This window comes from Podarcis bocagei (genome assembly GCF_964188305.1).
Source record: "Podarcis bocagei genome assembly, chromosome: 2".
Lineage (NCBI taxonomy): Eukaryota > Metazoa > Chordata > Lepidosauria > Squamata > Lacertidae > Podarcis > Podarcis bocagei.
This window is the reverse complement of record NC_138126.1, coordinates 59,261,845-59,277,119: the sequence shown is the minus strand read 5'-3', so window position 1 is coordinate 59,277,119 and position 15,275 is coordinate 59,261,845. Positions and strand designations below refer to the sequence as shown.

The window sequence follows — 15,275 nt, the reverse complement described above, 5'->3', positions numbered from 1 at the left end:
AGCTTTTCTGTCAGGAACTGCTTCAGAACATTCCAGAAGTGTATAAGCTGGCAGGTAACTACATTCTGATCTGCATATTAGTCTGTGAGGTGAGAATAAGGTCAGTTCATATCAGTTTTTTCAAAGACTGAATTCCTCAAGCATCCCTACATGCACCATGGGAGATTTGCCATGACATTCCATTTTACTCAGTGTTGCAGAGAATAAGATGCAGAAGGCATTCTAATTCATTTCTGTTTCCAGTGCCTCCTCCCTGACTCATGCTGTGTATGATTGGGGCAAAGATGCATGCAGACAGTAATTCACTAAGCTGATATGTGTTGGCCAATCCTATAGGGAAAGTCCCACTGTGTTCAATGGGGCTTATTCCCCAGGAAGGTTTGCATAGTGTTGCAGCCTTGCTTTTTATTTAACCCATTTCTATGAAGGAAAATTTTTTTCAATATACACACACCTCACCACTATTGCATTATACTTCAGCAAATGTGATATCCACTTCAATGTTCCTTCCCAGCACCATCATGCTGTTTAGGCAACAAGGTCAAAGCTGAAGTTGGTTTGGCCTTTTTTAATTGCTTCATTTTGTCCCATATAACACAGACACGGAACCAGTCACAAGGTGTAGTGTGAGGCAAGACTATCATTGTATACCACACTATAAATTCAATGCATCAGTTCTATAAATCCACAAAAGCAATAAGATTGTGAGCATGGATGAAGCACTATCAGTGTGTATGTACCAACATGATGAACCATGAAGCTTTCCCAAGTTTCCTGGGAAGTGAACTCAGTAAGCACAGACCACAAATAAGTAGGACCAGGCGAGTCTGCCCATCTGAACTAATAAGTGAGGAGGGCACAACTGTATAGTACTTACTATCTGAAAAGAATTCTCTATCCATTTCAGTTGCAACTCACTCAGAACCTTTGCATGCCTCAATGTGAGTCAGTGGCAGAAGCTTATTTCAAAGCTTCCATCTATGCATTATTTTGTATTCTTATGAGGACAGAGTGGTTGAAAAGATGCCATCTCCTCTGAACTCTCGGGATAAGAAAGACTGGGGGCTCTAGGATAGCACATCTAATGGAAGCTCAGCAAGAAGCTTGAATTATTAAGGCACTAGACTGTTTGTTTGTTCTGCGTATAATCTGTAATTCTCTCGGGAGGTGGAAGAGGAACAGAAGGGTCATCACAGAAAGGAACAGCATGAGAAAGCTAAGTAATCCGGAAGAACAGCCCAGTTACTACTAAGATAGGGCCTGGGAATTTATTGTCTCAGACAAGATAGGAACACAGAAGCCGCTTCTTGCAGAGCTAGCCAAGAGACAGAGCTGGCACTGAAAGAGCTGGCAAAAGCTCAGAAGTCATGGCAATGCCTGGCAGATGATACTACTTTCTTAATCATTCTGCTGGTCAGCTCTTTTGCACATCTATAATGATGTCTGTAACTGTGGCAACAAAAAGTTACGTGGTGATGCAATTGTTATAAAAGACAACCTGGCTGCTTGCATGATGCAGTCAACAGAGAGAAAAACTGGGAATGCAGCACATAAACTGGAGGTGATACGAAGAAGAAGAAGAAGAAGAAGAAGAAGAAGAAGAAGAAGAAGAAGAAGAAGAGAGTCTGTGTTTCTTCTTGAGGAGCAAAAGAGGGAAAGGATAGTTGCAAGATGGAAATGGAATATCACAGCACAGAACTTACCAAAGCATGAGATGGTTTTCATTAAAACAAACAAACAAACAAACAGAATCAAGTTTAATGTTTAACTAATTAATTAATTTTTACATTTTAAAGTGCAGTGAAACCTATACAAATGTTTAGGTGTCAGTTTGATAAAGATACAAAATAGATCTTGGGCACAGAAGGAGTTTCTGGTGTACAGAATGGGACTTCTGCAATACTGATAGCCCCTGTCCAGCAGTCCCTTGCTGTTCTGAACACACCCAGCTAAGGAAGGCAAATGACTGAAAGTTAATTCTTTATTGAAGAAAACACACCCTTACAGCAGCTCCTAAAGGACACCAGATACAAACACACTTCCAGCATCTACATAGCTGACTTTAACTTTTTCTGGTTTGTGCTTGGCAGAGTTGATGCAGCAGCAGGACCATGCCCACCTCCAGGGCTTTTGTTCCCCTGTCTGATGGAGTAGGTGCATGCAACCTGAGACTTCTCCTGTACCTACCCTGTGCTTCCCTCTTCAAGCGCCTGCTGGTTCTAGGAGACAGCTGAGTAGGGTACAGGGGGGATTTGACTGACCTGCCCCTCACATGAACAGCCTCTTCCTCCACTTCAGACACATCCTGTGTCCCCCACCTTCATCTCTGACTGCTCGGATCTTTCCTGCTCCTTCCACCCTGGCTCCTGCCTTGTGGGTAGCACCAAACCCACATAAGTAGCTGGCCCTCTTTCCTATGTCAGCCTCCAGCTCCCCTGCCTCTGTCACACACCTGTCAGAGCCCTGCCAGTCCCAGGCATTGGTGCTCTAAAAACTTCTCTTCTTCCTTTGCCTTTATTACAGCAGATCCAGCTTTTGTAAAGTTAGGAAAATATTTCAAGGATCTGGAATAACATGGGCAAAAGAGTAAGAAGGATATTTCATTGATATGACATTATGCAGCTTTTGAAAAATTAGCATAACTGATGCTTATTGCAGAACTAGGGAATTCTACTACAGTACAGAATTTAAAACTTGGTGACTATGCAATGATGCACAAACACTGCCATATTGCATAGCTGTCAACGTTTCCCTTTTTAAAAGGGAAATTCCCTTATTCCGAATAGGATTCCTCACAAGAAAAGGGAAAAGTTGACAGCTATGCATATTGGAATATAACCCATCCCTGGTGAAATAGGAGAATTGGTAGCATACCTATCTCTCCTTACTTAGAACCCCCAATATACCCATGATCACTGCAGCAGGTCACAAGATTATAGCAACTCATTGGTCATTGTCAGTTTTCAAGTCTCTTTAAAGTCTGCTTATACAAGAAACAAGCACACAAACACATAAGAAACAACTCAGTAGCACTTCCAGCCAGTGAGACTACCTGAGCCTCCAGTGACAAAGCTGGATCCGGAAGCACACCTGCTCCTTCAGGGAGAGTGAGCCTGCTCCTTCAGGGAGAGTACAATTCCACCTAGGGTTGGCAGCTGAGCAGTTTACTCGACATGGGAATGACTCACCCACAGTGCCTCCATCTTGCCAGGACCCAAGTGGTTTTCAGGCTAGCATCACTCTATGGTGGCTGTCTTTCAAAAACCTTTTATACGGAGGGGGAAAGATATCTCCTGCCAACTTCCGCTTTTTAGGCACAAAATTGGCCATGTGCAAGGACACATGGAGGTAGACATACTTCAGCTAACTTGGCATGGAGCATCTCAAGTAGTTACTTAGACTTCAAAATGCAAACCTCCTCCAAAGGCTGAAAGATATTCTGTGTGTAAAAAAGCTAGCAGCAAGAGAGAACTGAAGAAGACATTTAAGTACAAATTTCAAAGCAGTGGCTTCTTGCATGTGTTCGGTATATGGTTTCAGCAGTCTTCTGACCATTTTAAGTGACTGGGTTGTATAAGCTTCCAGTTACATTAATCCACTGGCTGTGTTGTGCTAGTTTGCTTCTCCCCCCTCCCCGCTTACATATCATATATTCCTGGGATACTGAGTGCCAACCTGCTTGATGTGTCCTTTGTTAATCTACCAACTGCTCTCCCCACTACTGCTTCCCTGAAAAAAGTTTCTGGCTCCTAAGAACAGCATCATTAAGAGAGGGTGGTATAATCATAGTTATTATAAAGCACTTAGCAATGTTCACTCAGTTCTCTCGATAGCCAAGCATGCAGAACCCTGTCATTTTACATACAGGGTACTTTGTTCCAAGGAGAAGACTGTAGGATTGCTACTTTCCAGAAAGTGACTGTGGAGAGAGAGAAAGGGGGGGGGGGGAGAGAAAAACAACTTGCTGGATATTTTGCTATTAGATCATTGCCATTTATGTCAGGACTATGGAATCTCTGCATTATGTAAGATAGCATTTAATATCAATTTAGAGAAATTAGTGTTCATCACCTCACCATCCTCCAGCATGGTAAAAGGTGGTGGGGGTGGGTTGTTAAAATTTTCAGTTTACTTTGCTCTCAACTTGGGCAAGTTTCTCACCTTCAAAGTAAATGCAAACAAACAAACAAAAATGGCCTGTCCCCAAGTAGGACTGTGAGCACAACAGAAACCAAGCTTAGCCCATCATACCTGGCAAATAACTGGACAAAACCAGATACACAGAAGCCCAGAATGCTAATTTTTAAAGGGATTCCAAGGATCAGGCAGCTTAGAGAACAGCCTGTCCTCCATATGGGTGGATTTTAGCCAAAGCGGGCCCACATAATTTGGTGCCTATATCCAAATGGAACATGCCAAACAAGAATAGCACACAGTTCCATCTAAACCATTTTCTTGCTTCCCACAATAGCCAACAATGGAGAGACATGATTCTTCTCCTTTTGTCACAGAGGAATGCTGATGTTGTACATAGATAACAGGATGAGGATCTTGTGGATACAGATGGCTCTTTTCCAGAATCCATTCACTATGGAAATATGCGTGGTGCTCAGCAATCTCAACGTTAGAATGGTCACTCCCATTTTTGGGAAGACCAAACACTAAAATAAAGAGTGCTGTGGCACCTGGGAAACTATCTGATTTAGGCTAATTTGAGGGGAAATTCCCATTGAACCCAGGAGGACTAACTTTTGCTTAGGATTGCACTGTTACAGTGGCATAAAGAACTGAGGTGTATTGCATCAGATACATTAATCAGGTTGAGTTTGTGGTAGGTGTGCACCGTACTGGCCTGAATATAGGTCTCACTTTTTTTCCAAATTCTGACTGTGAAAACTTTAAGTGTGGCTTAAATTCGCAACCTTACAAAAACTGGCTTTTACGATATCGCTGCTGAAACAGACATACAGTAAAACGGAATGGGTGTGAGTGCCTGTGGAATTTTATTTTATTTTATTATTTTTTTATTAGGAATTTAAACAAAACATATTATCTTAAACACATATCATCCTTAATTCCCCCCATTTCCCCCCTCCCCTCCCTCCCATAAAACAACCCACCCTCCCCACCCCACCCCTGACTTCCCTCAGTTCCAATCTCTGGTTTCTCTATAAAAGCTATTCTCTGCATGTTACAAAGTTGCATGGATCCTTAATTTGTCTAACTGGTTGTTATCAATAAAAAGTTTGGGAGTGTTTATTCAAAATAGTGCCTGTGGAATTTTAAGGGAGTGGCTTATATTGGGGCATTGTCTTTTTTTTTCTCCCCCCCCTTTGAATTTTAAAGGTGCAGCTTATATTTGGGTGTGGCTTATATTCGGGCCAATACGGTATATGTACAGAATAACATGAAGGAAAGCCATCAAAATGGGAATAAGATAGAACGAGAATGCATAAAAGAGAAGCCAGTGCTCTAAATATGAAACTATAAAGTTTCTCAGGCGCAAAACCATGAATATTGCACAGTTGCCATAGATGTGAGGGGAAACATATTTTGTAGTAAAAGCCACCTATAAGACTGATTCAAACTCTATGAGAAACAGTACCTCTAAAGACAGCTTAAGCCAAATGTTGTGTGGATTGCCAGGATGCACCTGCTCACTATTCATTCTTGACATCAGGCCAACATGGGTAAATTGATTTGAAGCTGGCAAGAACAAGCTAAAGGATCATTCCAGCTGCATCTCTTGTTGGTCTTCTAGCAAAATTGCTTACATTAAAACAGTCTCTAAAAATGAGACCAACAGACCGTTGCATAAATGATGTGAGGTTACAAAACATGCTTAAGGAAAACTTACAGATGAACCAAGTTGCTTCCTGTTGTATCTCCAACAATGCTTGTATGGTTTTGGTTTTTGTAGGTCCAAATGATCTGAGAATGTGACCCTTTCATATATATTTTTATCTTTGAGAATCCCCACTTCTTGGAAGGAAAGGGGACCTTGCTCTTCATAATGGAAAAAACAAAAACAAAACCCTGCTGATCACTACCTTGCAATCATGACATGTCTTCCTTGGATCCAATCAACGCCAACAGACACTTCAGAAGACAAAAAGTAGACCTTCTGCATAAATTAGATATAAGTTGTTAACTCAACATTACGTGTAAGCGAGACACGCACTTCTGTTGTGCAAATAAAGGGGGGGAGAGAATAATCTATTGGAAAGTGGTGCCCCTCTAGATGTTGGTTAACACCCATCAGCCCCAGCCAGCATGGGCAAAAAAGTAGAGAACGATTTGAAAATCTGTACTGTTAGATATAATTATTTCAAAATTCTCTCTCTCTCTCTCTCTCTCTCTCTCTCTCTCTCTCTCTCTCTCACACACACACACACACACACACACACAATCTCAGTATTGCTTAAGATGAAGGTAGTAAATGGCCACAGTGATAAATGCTTACCACAATGTAACCATCCCTCAGACTTATGAAGCTGTGGAGTCTCCAAGCAGCCCTACCAGCTGGGCAGAGAAAACTGGAAAGGAAAAGAACTTCCAGAAAAGGAAATTTCTTCCTCTTATTGGCCACTGGTCCACCCCACTATCACTCACCCTCATACAGTCGCCCCCCCATGCATATATGCATATGCGTGCACAAGCACACACACACCAAATGCTCCACAGGCATGAACTCAATCAAGAAGAAAAGGGGATTGGCAGGTGCAGGAAAATCCTTCCTTTTCCCAGAGTTTTGCTCCAACTCCAGCCACATTTCCACTCCTAGCTTCCTGTCTGCTGCATTCTCCCCCTCTTTCTGAGAGGTGGAGATAGTAGAATTTGGATAATGGCCATAGCTATTTGTTTTCAAAAACCTGACTGCTTCAATCTGCTCTAGTCACACTTTTTTGAAAAGCTATTTATAAGTGACTTATTGTGCCAGAAGGTGGATTCATCCAGCTGCAAGGAATACAATATCAATACCCCAACATGCATGTGTGGATGCACATCTGATGTACACAAGTAGTTCCTGATTCAGTAAGCGATACATGCATACTTATTTGGATGTTACCAGCTGTATTGGGACAGATATCTGGGAAAGTATATGGAATTCATTTGCACAAGGGCCACAAACAGGGCACTAGGTTCCCATGGAAAGGAATGAGAGGCTGAACAGAAGACCCATGGATTCCTCTTGAGGTACTGAGGATAAGTCATTCAGCAGTACTAGCTGCTGCCAGTGTCACATCCCCTCCCCATTGCCAACTTACTCTGCAGCTCAAGAAGTAGTGAGATGTCAGGAAAGGAAAGGAAAGGAAGATCTGCAGTCTCTCTTCTATTATGCAGAATGCATCAATTTGCTTCACTGAATAACTGCCCCTTCTATCTAGTCTCCACATGACTGCTGGTGTCTTTCAAAATTGACATCTACTAGTTTTCAATCATAGTAGTCCTCATAGGCATAACTCCTAGGGGCTGAGGCATCCCCCCCAATGTATTTTTGGAGGGGCCCAGGCCCCTTCAATTTTCAGAGGATGTTCAGCTCTGCCCCCTGGCTCCTTGCACAGTTGTGCATGCAACGTCACATTGGGCCCCTTCCATCCTCTGGAGAAGCTGGTAGTCCTCATACCACATTAATGTTTTCCAAAAGATCCAAGAGCTTTTTGTTGTTCTTCATCACACCACTGCTTTCCTTGTCCCTTTCTCTCTCTTATAGCTCTTTTCTAGTTGTACATGTTTCCCTCCTCACTTCCCCAGTACATTTATTAATGCTACAATCACAGGGAAGTCAATGGGGAAATGGCTGCAGACAGAAAGAAGGCCTGGTTTGTACAGTCACATAAGAGCATTATAAAGAAAAGAAAAGAAGTCTGGTCAATGTGCTACGTGTACAGAACTGCTGTTTTCTTGACTCATAAATCACTCCCATGGGGGGAAAGCTCTTAATGCCACAGAATTTAGAACCGTAAGCATACGTGATTTGACTTAAATTACGGAACTTCACTCCCTTTCAGATCATCACATTTTTCTAAAAATAAAATAAAAGCTTTACCAGATTCTGAATAATATCATGACTTCTTAAAACTGGGAAGTTAACACGAACACACTTTTATAAAGACCATTTCAGTCTGAAAACATTAGCTTATATTGGCAGTATCTGTTCTGGAATTGATTGTGCCAGAAGCTGAATGATCAATGCTGCCATTTAAATAAAATGAGAATGGGGTTTTGGAGGAAGGAGAGAGCGTGTTCTGCTCCCTCTGCTTTCCTCCCTTGCAGCCAACAGTGACTCAGACTCCTCCCCCTCCAAGCCAGTGATTCAGACTCCTCCTTCCTTCAGCTAGGGTGAGTAATTGGCTGCAATCAAGGACCAGAAAAGGGAGAAGAGAAAGGGAAAAGTGACTATGTTGTACCTATTGGGTTTCATATGATTATGAAAGTAACTGTGAAAGACTGCAGGATCAGGAGCAAAGTGAGATGATCCAAAACCAGAACCATGATTCAGGCAGTGGAATCCAGACAGAGAGTTGAGAAAAGGCAAGAAATTCTGCAGAGGGGCCCATGCATAGGCAGGGGGCCATGGGTGCTCCAGCCCCCACAACATTCCCCATGACAGGGCTGGGCACCCACAAAGGTTTGTGTCAGGGTCACGCACTCTAGGGTGGGGGTGGCCATGAGAATGCTGCCTCAGCAGGAGCCTTGTGTGGCGCTGCCCAGCCAAGGAGATTGGTGGCAATGCTGCACTGTGATGAACAATAACCGTTAGCCACACTCATGTAACTTGTGTCATTTGTGCTATGGGAAGCTCTGAATTTGGGACTGGAGGGTGGGTGGTGTATTTTGACCTCTGCTGGTTGAGGGAGTGGGGATAACCTTTCCTAGTGGGTCTCAGTTGATGATACAATCACACTGTGAGCCAGGTAATGCAGAGTTAAAGCTACATAATTTGGAAAACTGTGAGGGAAAGGTATCAGCCAATTCGTGTGATAATCTGAGAAAAAAAACTCAGAACCCCCATATGTTCTGCAAATTTATTAAAGGCTCTAGATCCAATGTATCTATTAGGAGCAAACTGATTTTCTTTGAAGACAGATTCTTAAAACATAGTTCTTTGCTTCCTCTATCCTAGTAGATTAAACACGCATACACAGACAAAACAAGGATAATTTGTTTCTATTTTTAGCGCTATCACTTTCTTTAAACTAATAAAACCAAACAAACCTTTCTTTTTAGAGAGCCCAAACACCTTGTTCAGATAATATTCTGAGGTTTCTCTTTGTTTTCGAGAAGACAAAACAGATTCTTAATATGGTCCTTTCATGATGGTTCGTATGACATCATCAACCCTTTCTATTTAGAATAATGACTTCTTCCACACGCCAAGAGATTTGAAATTACCTGTGAAATATATTTCCCTAGGCACAGGCTCAAGAAGCATGTAAATTACCCAGCTTAATGGCCTCTGGAATTTCTGCCTCTCTCTCTTCCTCTCTCAGTCACACATTCTCACACAAATCAGATATGTTTAGAAAATATCATAGGATCCATGCTAAGAACCAGGTGAGTATTTGATGGGGGATAACAGTTGTGAGACTCAAGTTTCCCCAGGAAAACTCTGGCTCCCTACGAGGCTAACATAAACACATCTAGCCTCTTAAAAAGAGAAGGATAACCAGATAGGAAATAGAACCATCAGTGGCATAAACTGTGTTTCTTTAAAAACACTTCCTGAGGGGTGTGTGGGGCTAGCCATATTTTACACAGTGTGCAAACAGCCCAATGTAAATAGCTTATGTTGCACAATTCATTTAATTTACATGATCCTAATATTACAGAATGTTAAATAACACAATATGTAGCCTCGCTCTTCTTAGCTGCATAATGAAAGAGATTGTGCTGAACTCTATTGGCCATTTTAATTTGGTGATTAGTAGGGACTCTCTGTGTGTACCCCAATAATACGGTGAATTGGGGTGATTTGAATCATGATCTTATGTTCCAGAGTTGATTGCACCTAAAAAGGCATCTTGAGGCACACCGGGAACCTCCCAAGCTTTCACATTGCTCTGTGGTCTCAGTTTTTCCAAAAAGTTGCCTCCTTTCTTTTCTAAGAAACAAAACCAAACTGACTGGGAAAAGGCCCACAGGTTGAGTGTTGAGGGGAGGGGGAATTTTGATGGCTATGTCCAGTTTTTAATCATAGTGAATCATATTCTGAAGTCACTCCACTCATGGCGATTTGGGGGAGAGATACTCAAATAAAAAAATTTTTTTTTTTTCTTCTTCACATAGGTCATAATTCTTCCCCACATTTTGACTGTGAGAGCAGGGTGCAGGTGGCTGACTTAGACTACTGGGGTGGCCTTTTTCTTCTCCAATTGTTTTTCCCCCAACAGTTAAAAATCAGCTCACTGAAATTTGGCAGCCTTCATCCATTTAAAGAGGGCAGCCATGCCTGCAAGTTGCATCTAATTTTGGCAAAATTTTCTTTAAGGTTAAAAAAAAAAAATTCTTTAAAAAATAAATAAACTGCATGAATACTCCAGATGGATCTGCCTGAAATTTGGTAGGCTTAATCCACATGGGGGAGGGGGCTCAATTGTCTGCAAATTTCATCCACTTATGTGAAAAGAGAAGAAAAGGTTGGTTTTAGATTCCCGGTGATAGTCAATGAAGATGAAACAGAGGTTCATATTTAATAGATTGGGTTTTGACCCAAATAAGAAATCAAATTGGAATTATATGGAGTTAATCCAGAAAATGTCAAAACTTTCTCAGTTTAGAATTCCATTAACTAGATTGTGACAGTGTTCGAACTCCCATTGTTCTAAGCACATTTTATGACAAGGAATTTCATTAGTGTGAGGAGTTTCTGAGCTCTGGGCGCAGTACTGCGCCTAAGATTTCAGATTAAAACTGCAGAGTGGAAGGAAAGGAGGACATTTTTCTGCCTCCCCACTTCCAGCTATTCTCTGAAGACTGGAGAAGAGACCCTCTTAAGAATATTAGGGGGATGGGCAGGGGAAGCAATAGACCATATGAAAAATGAACATAATATTGTAGCTACAGTTTATTCATTTTCAGCTTTGTATCCTTCTTATAAAAAAAGTGTGCCTAGACATTCCATTGCTGCACCCATAACCTAGGTTTAAGGTGCCACTTAGATCCTAGCTTTCATATCTCAGTTTCTAACACTGGATTATAATTATGGTAACAATGGCAACATAAACTAAAGCTTTGCATTTCATGTTCAGATTAAAACACTACATACAATCTCACTTTTAGAATATGTACAGGTTCAAGGTAACAGCAGATGCTGAAATGGTTGTCATTGTGGAAATTTGTTGTTTTAAGTGCAGTTTTTCAAGCAGTTAAGAATTGCAGTGGAAGGAACTACAAATAAAGAAACTATATGCAAGGTACATTGGCTTTATTCCAAATACTAAACATGTAAATTGTGCACTTTCTATATTTGGATTACAAACTCTTGCAACCTTCAGAGTGCTGCAAATAAAGCACCTTAAAGATTAGAGCTGTACAGGCTAAAATATATAAACTGCTCAGTCAATTGTTTTGCTAACAAGCAAAACTTCTTCAGGACTTCTGAATTTCCAAACATCCACTTTTGGTGATCTTCTCCTACTCCCCTTAGTCAAATTTAGTAGTTACCGTGCAGTATGAAATTCACGGCTTTTCTTCCATCATCAAAAGCCATCATTATCCTGTGCACCCTTACTTGGAAGCATAGGCTCAGTATCACTTTGAGTGATGAACTCAGTGGGACATTCCATCCTGAGTAAACATGCATAGGAGTTTACACCACAAAGGTGCCAAAGTTCAGTTCAGTTCAAGTCAATATCAACAATGCATGTTTTAAGCCTGGTCCTTCCATAATATTGATGGGTATCTTGGCTCTGGTGTTCTGACTATAATCGGGAATATTCCATTCCTGCATAGGCATTTTTCCTGAAAAAGTATTTAATCTGTTGACAACTATATAAAATCACTAACACAATGCAGGCAGCTTTCATGGGTCATGACACCAAGCAACAATATACCGGTACCTCTAAACCAAAGTACTGACAAAAATCCTTTATATCATAAGGCAAAAATAAGGCATGGACAGAAGCTCTAAAACTAAGTAGTCAAGATCAGGGTTTAGACTCCATCTAAAAAAGAACAGTGTCCGTGGTTGACATCATACAGCACCTTCCGAGGCCCATGTTTCAACAGGTCCCCCACTGCTTAACCCCCCTGGCCCACCTCCTAACTTCTGCTGCTTTTTCACCTGCCTTCTAAGTGTACAGGTCTGCAGGGAGAAGGCAATGGATGAGTAGAGTTGACAGTGCCAAGGAGACTGCCCACTCCATGAGACAGCCCCACTGAGATATCCCTGCCCAAGAGCCCCTCAAAACCTGGAGATAAGACAAAAAAAAATTCAATGCTGAAACATAAGGTAGGACTGCTGGTGAAAAGATGGATATAATTATAGATGGAAGTAAGTAGATTAAATTGCTCACATGCTCATCTTGGCTGCAGGCATATCCTCCACTCATCTGTGATTCCCATATGACATGGCAGACCCACTTTCCAGTGAGAAGGCCATATGCTTACTTTCCCAAAAGCTGCTAAAGAGCAGATTTGTTAACTGGCTTTTTATTTTATTTTTTTAAAAGATGAATTCAATGCAAATAATCAGGTTTGTGCACTGCCAGAAACTGGTAGAGAGTATTAAGTCAAAGATTCCGCTCCAAAATATGTACGTATGGGGCATGCACATACTTAGGGTGTGCATGCCCCACACCATCCCCCAAATTCATCTTGCATCTGTGTGTTTTTAAAACTTCTGATGTTTCTAGGTTGTCCTGTGCTTCAGTCTATAATTTGGCTCCTAACCTACCCTGTCACTATAGCGGAAAATCTAAAAAGTGTTACCGCATTTCCCACTTTTGGCCAAAGTGGATGAAATTTACAGACATGGGAACTACTCTGGAGTTGATTAAGCATGCTAAATTGCAGATAAATAGGTCCAGGACCTTTTGGTGGGGGAGTAAAGAGAATTAACTTTTCTTTATAACTTTATTAAAGAAGAGCAATATAGGATATATATTTTAAATGAAGCTTTTAACTTTTTACATATCATATACGACTGTGCTTAATATCTAGAGCTCTTCACTGCTTCACAGGCAACGTTTTGGACAGTCTCACTTCTTCCAGAGCCTATGTATCTCAAGAAACATAGGAATAATAGAGAACACAGCAATTCTGTAATTAAAAACAGAGCAACAGTGACCCGAGTTATCTGTGGCTTTGGGGCTAAACTGACTCAGAGGGTGTTATTGACACTGACATTTAATGCAACAGGGAAGAATACCCCCAAATGACTGGTTGGCCTTGCTATTGGCTCCCACACAAAGCTGATGCACACCTTTAGAGCATACCCCCACCCACAGGTGCATTCTAATTCAAAGTAGATAGTATCTCACCTTCCACAGGAAATGAAACACATAAAGATGGCACTGTACACAAGATACCACAGAGCAAAGAGCAGAATAAATACTTTTAGCCAAGTAAGAGTAGTGGTGAAATCTAGACACTTTGTTCTGTCCCTTTTATAAATGACTTACAGTTCTACTTTACCTCAACATTGCAACATGAGAAAAGCAAGCAGGAGGACCACAGATCAACTCCATGTGGGTTATATGCACCCTCACAAAAGAAGATTCAACTTCTGTTCCAAAAAGCATCAATCACAGCCATATGAATAAGTCATGCAAATAAGCGAAATATGACTACATTTACCACTTTTTCATAATTATAGTTCTTTTACTCAATGAAAGAGGCACAAAAAACTATTGAGAGCACTGAAGCCCAATCTCTGCATATTCTGATCTATCCTCTCCCTGATTTGGCACTGCTCACATTCAGCAATCCCACTTTTCTTACAACTATAAATCCTAAATCTGCATTGGAGTAGTGAAACTTCAGAAGTACTCAGTATATAGAGGCCTATATTTGAATACCTGTGAGATGTCATCCCTCCAAAATAAAGGCTACCCACTCACCCATCTACTATCCCATGCACATACATACCAAAGTTAAGACCTCCATACAGAAAGTGGATTATATTTCCCCTTTTAGAAGAAAATTAACACAAGCCCAACATGAAAATCCTGCTGGGAACATTGTGAAATTTAAGACAGTCACAGAGCATTCATAGATGGAGATGTGTGATGGCTGTTGAAGCTTAAATAATGTGTCTCTGGGTTGATTTATGAGGATTGTAAGTGTAAGTCATAGGTACAGACTAGAAGTGTGCCTTGCAAAAGAACTTGGGATTTCTGTTGTCTTTGGCTATATAGAGAGACAATGCTTTACTCATCTTAAGTACAAATTGATCAAGACAAACAAGAGTCACATTCAACATCAGCTTTCTAAAACGTCCTGATGATTACTTACCAAACACTGAACTTTTTCATTTAAGAACATGAGAGACTGGAGAAAAATTATTTTCTACAGCAATACCTCACAGACTGCACACTCATTCATGTGTAGGCAGATACACACTTCTTTCTGTTGAGTTCATGTTGACTCTCCTGAGGCTTCACATTCAATTGGTAAGAAAGATAATACTGCTACACACCACCCCAATCTTTGAGCGGTGAGAGATTCCAGGGGTTCCAGGCACTTACCGAGGGTTCAGGTTCCTTGGAATGAGGGTCAGCACAGAGTGTGATTTACTTACACTGAGCATAAGCTGGAAGGGCTCACAGTAGTAACAGGTCTTGATTCTCCATTAGTCACAGCTTGGATTCCACACAAATCAAAACTATCTCACCAACTTCTCGTCTGCCTCTCTGCTTAGCTCACCTACAACTACTATTATTCTTCTAACTACTAGCCAGATGGGAAGGAGAAAGCCCCACCAATTTACCCTACGCAGAGAGCAACTTCTTTGGTTGTACTAATGATGGTGCTGACGCCACCTCATGAGAAGAGAAGACTCCCTGGAAAAGACCTTGATGTTGGGAAAGATTGAGGGCACAAGGAGAAGGGGACGACAGAGGACGAGATGGTTGGACAGTCTTCTCGAAGCTACAAACATGAGTCTGACCAAAATGCGGGAGGCAGTGGAAGACAGGAGTGCCTGGCATGCTCTGGTCCATGGGGTCACGAAGAGTCAGACACGACTAAACAACTAAACAAACAACAACAATGATGGTGCTTAAGTGGCAAGCTAAGGCCTAGTTAGCAATGGAATCCTCCACTCAGCTTTT

General features: G+C 41.4%; 1 protein-coding gene across 5 annotated transcripts in view; it reads right to left on the bottom strand.

Annotated features, from left to right (window-relative positions):
* The window catches only part of CACNA2D2 (calcium voltage-gated channel auxiliary subunit alpha2delta 2), a 553,469-nt gene that overhangs the window by 526,714 nt on the left and 11,480 nt on the right, over positions 1 to 15,275 (bottom strand). For 3 of the 5 annotated variants that reach the window (XR_014003634.1, XM_081177654.1, XM_081177655.1), the window contains exon 2: positions 3,866 to 3,919. The exons of the other annotated variants lie outside the window; for them this stretch is intronic. Coding sequence is in view for 2 of the 3 variants with exons in the window: in XM_081177654.1 (XP_081033780.1) it covers positions 3,866 to 3,919 (54 nt within the window). In the remaining variant the exon portion in view is untranslated. The remainder of the gene's footprint in view (positions 1 to 3,865; positions 3,920 to 15,275) is intronic. 5 annotated transcript variants of the gene reach the window in all.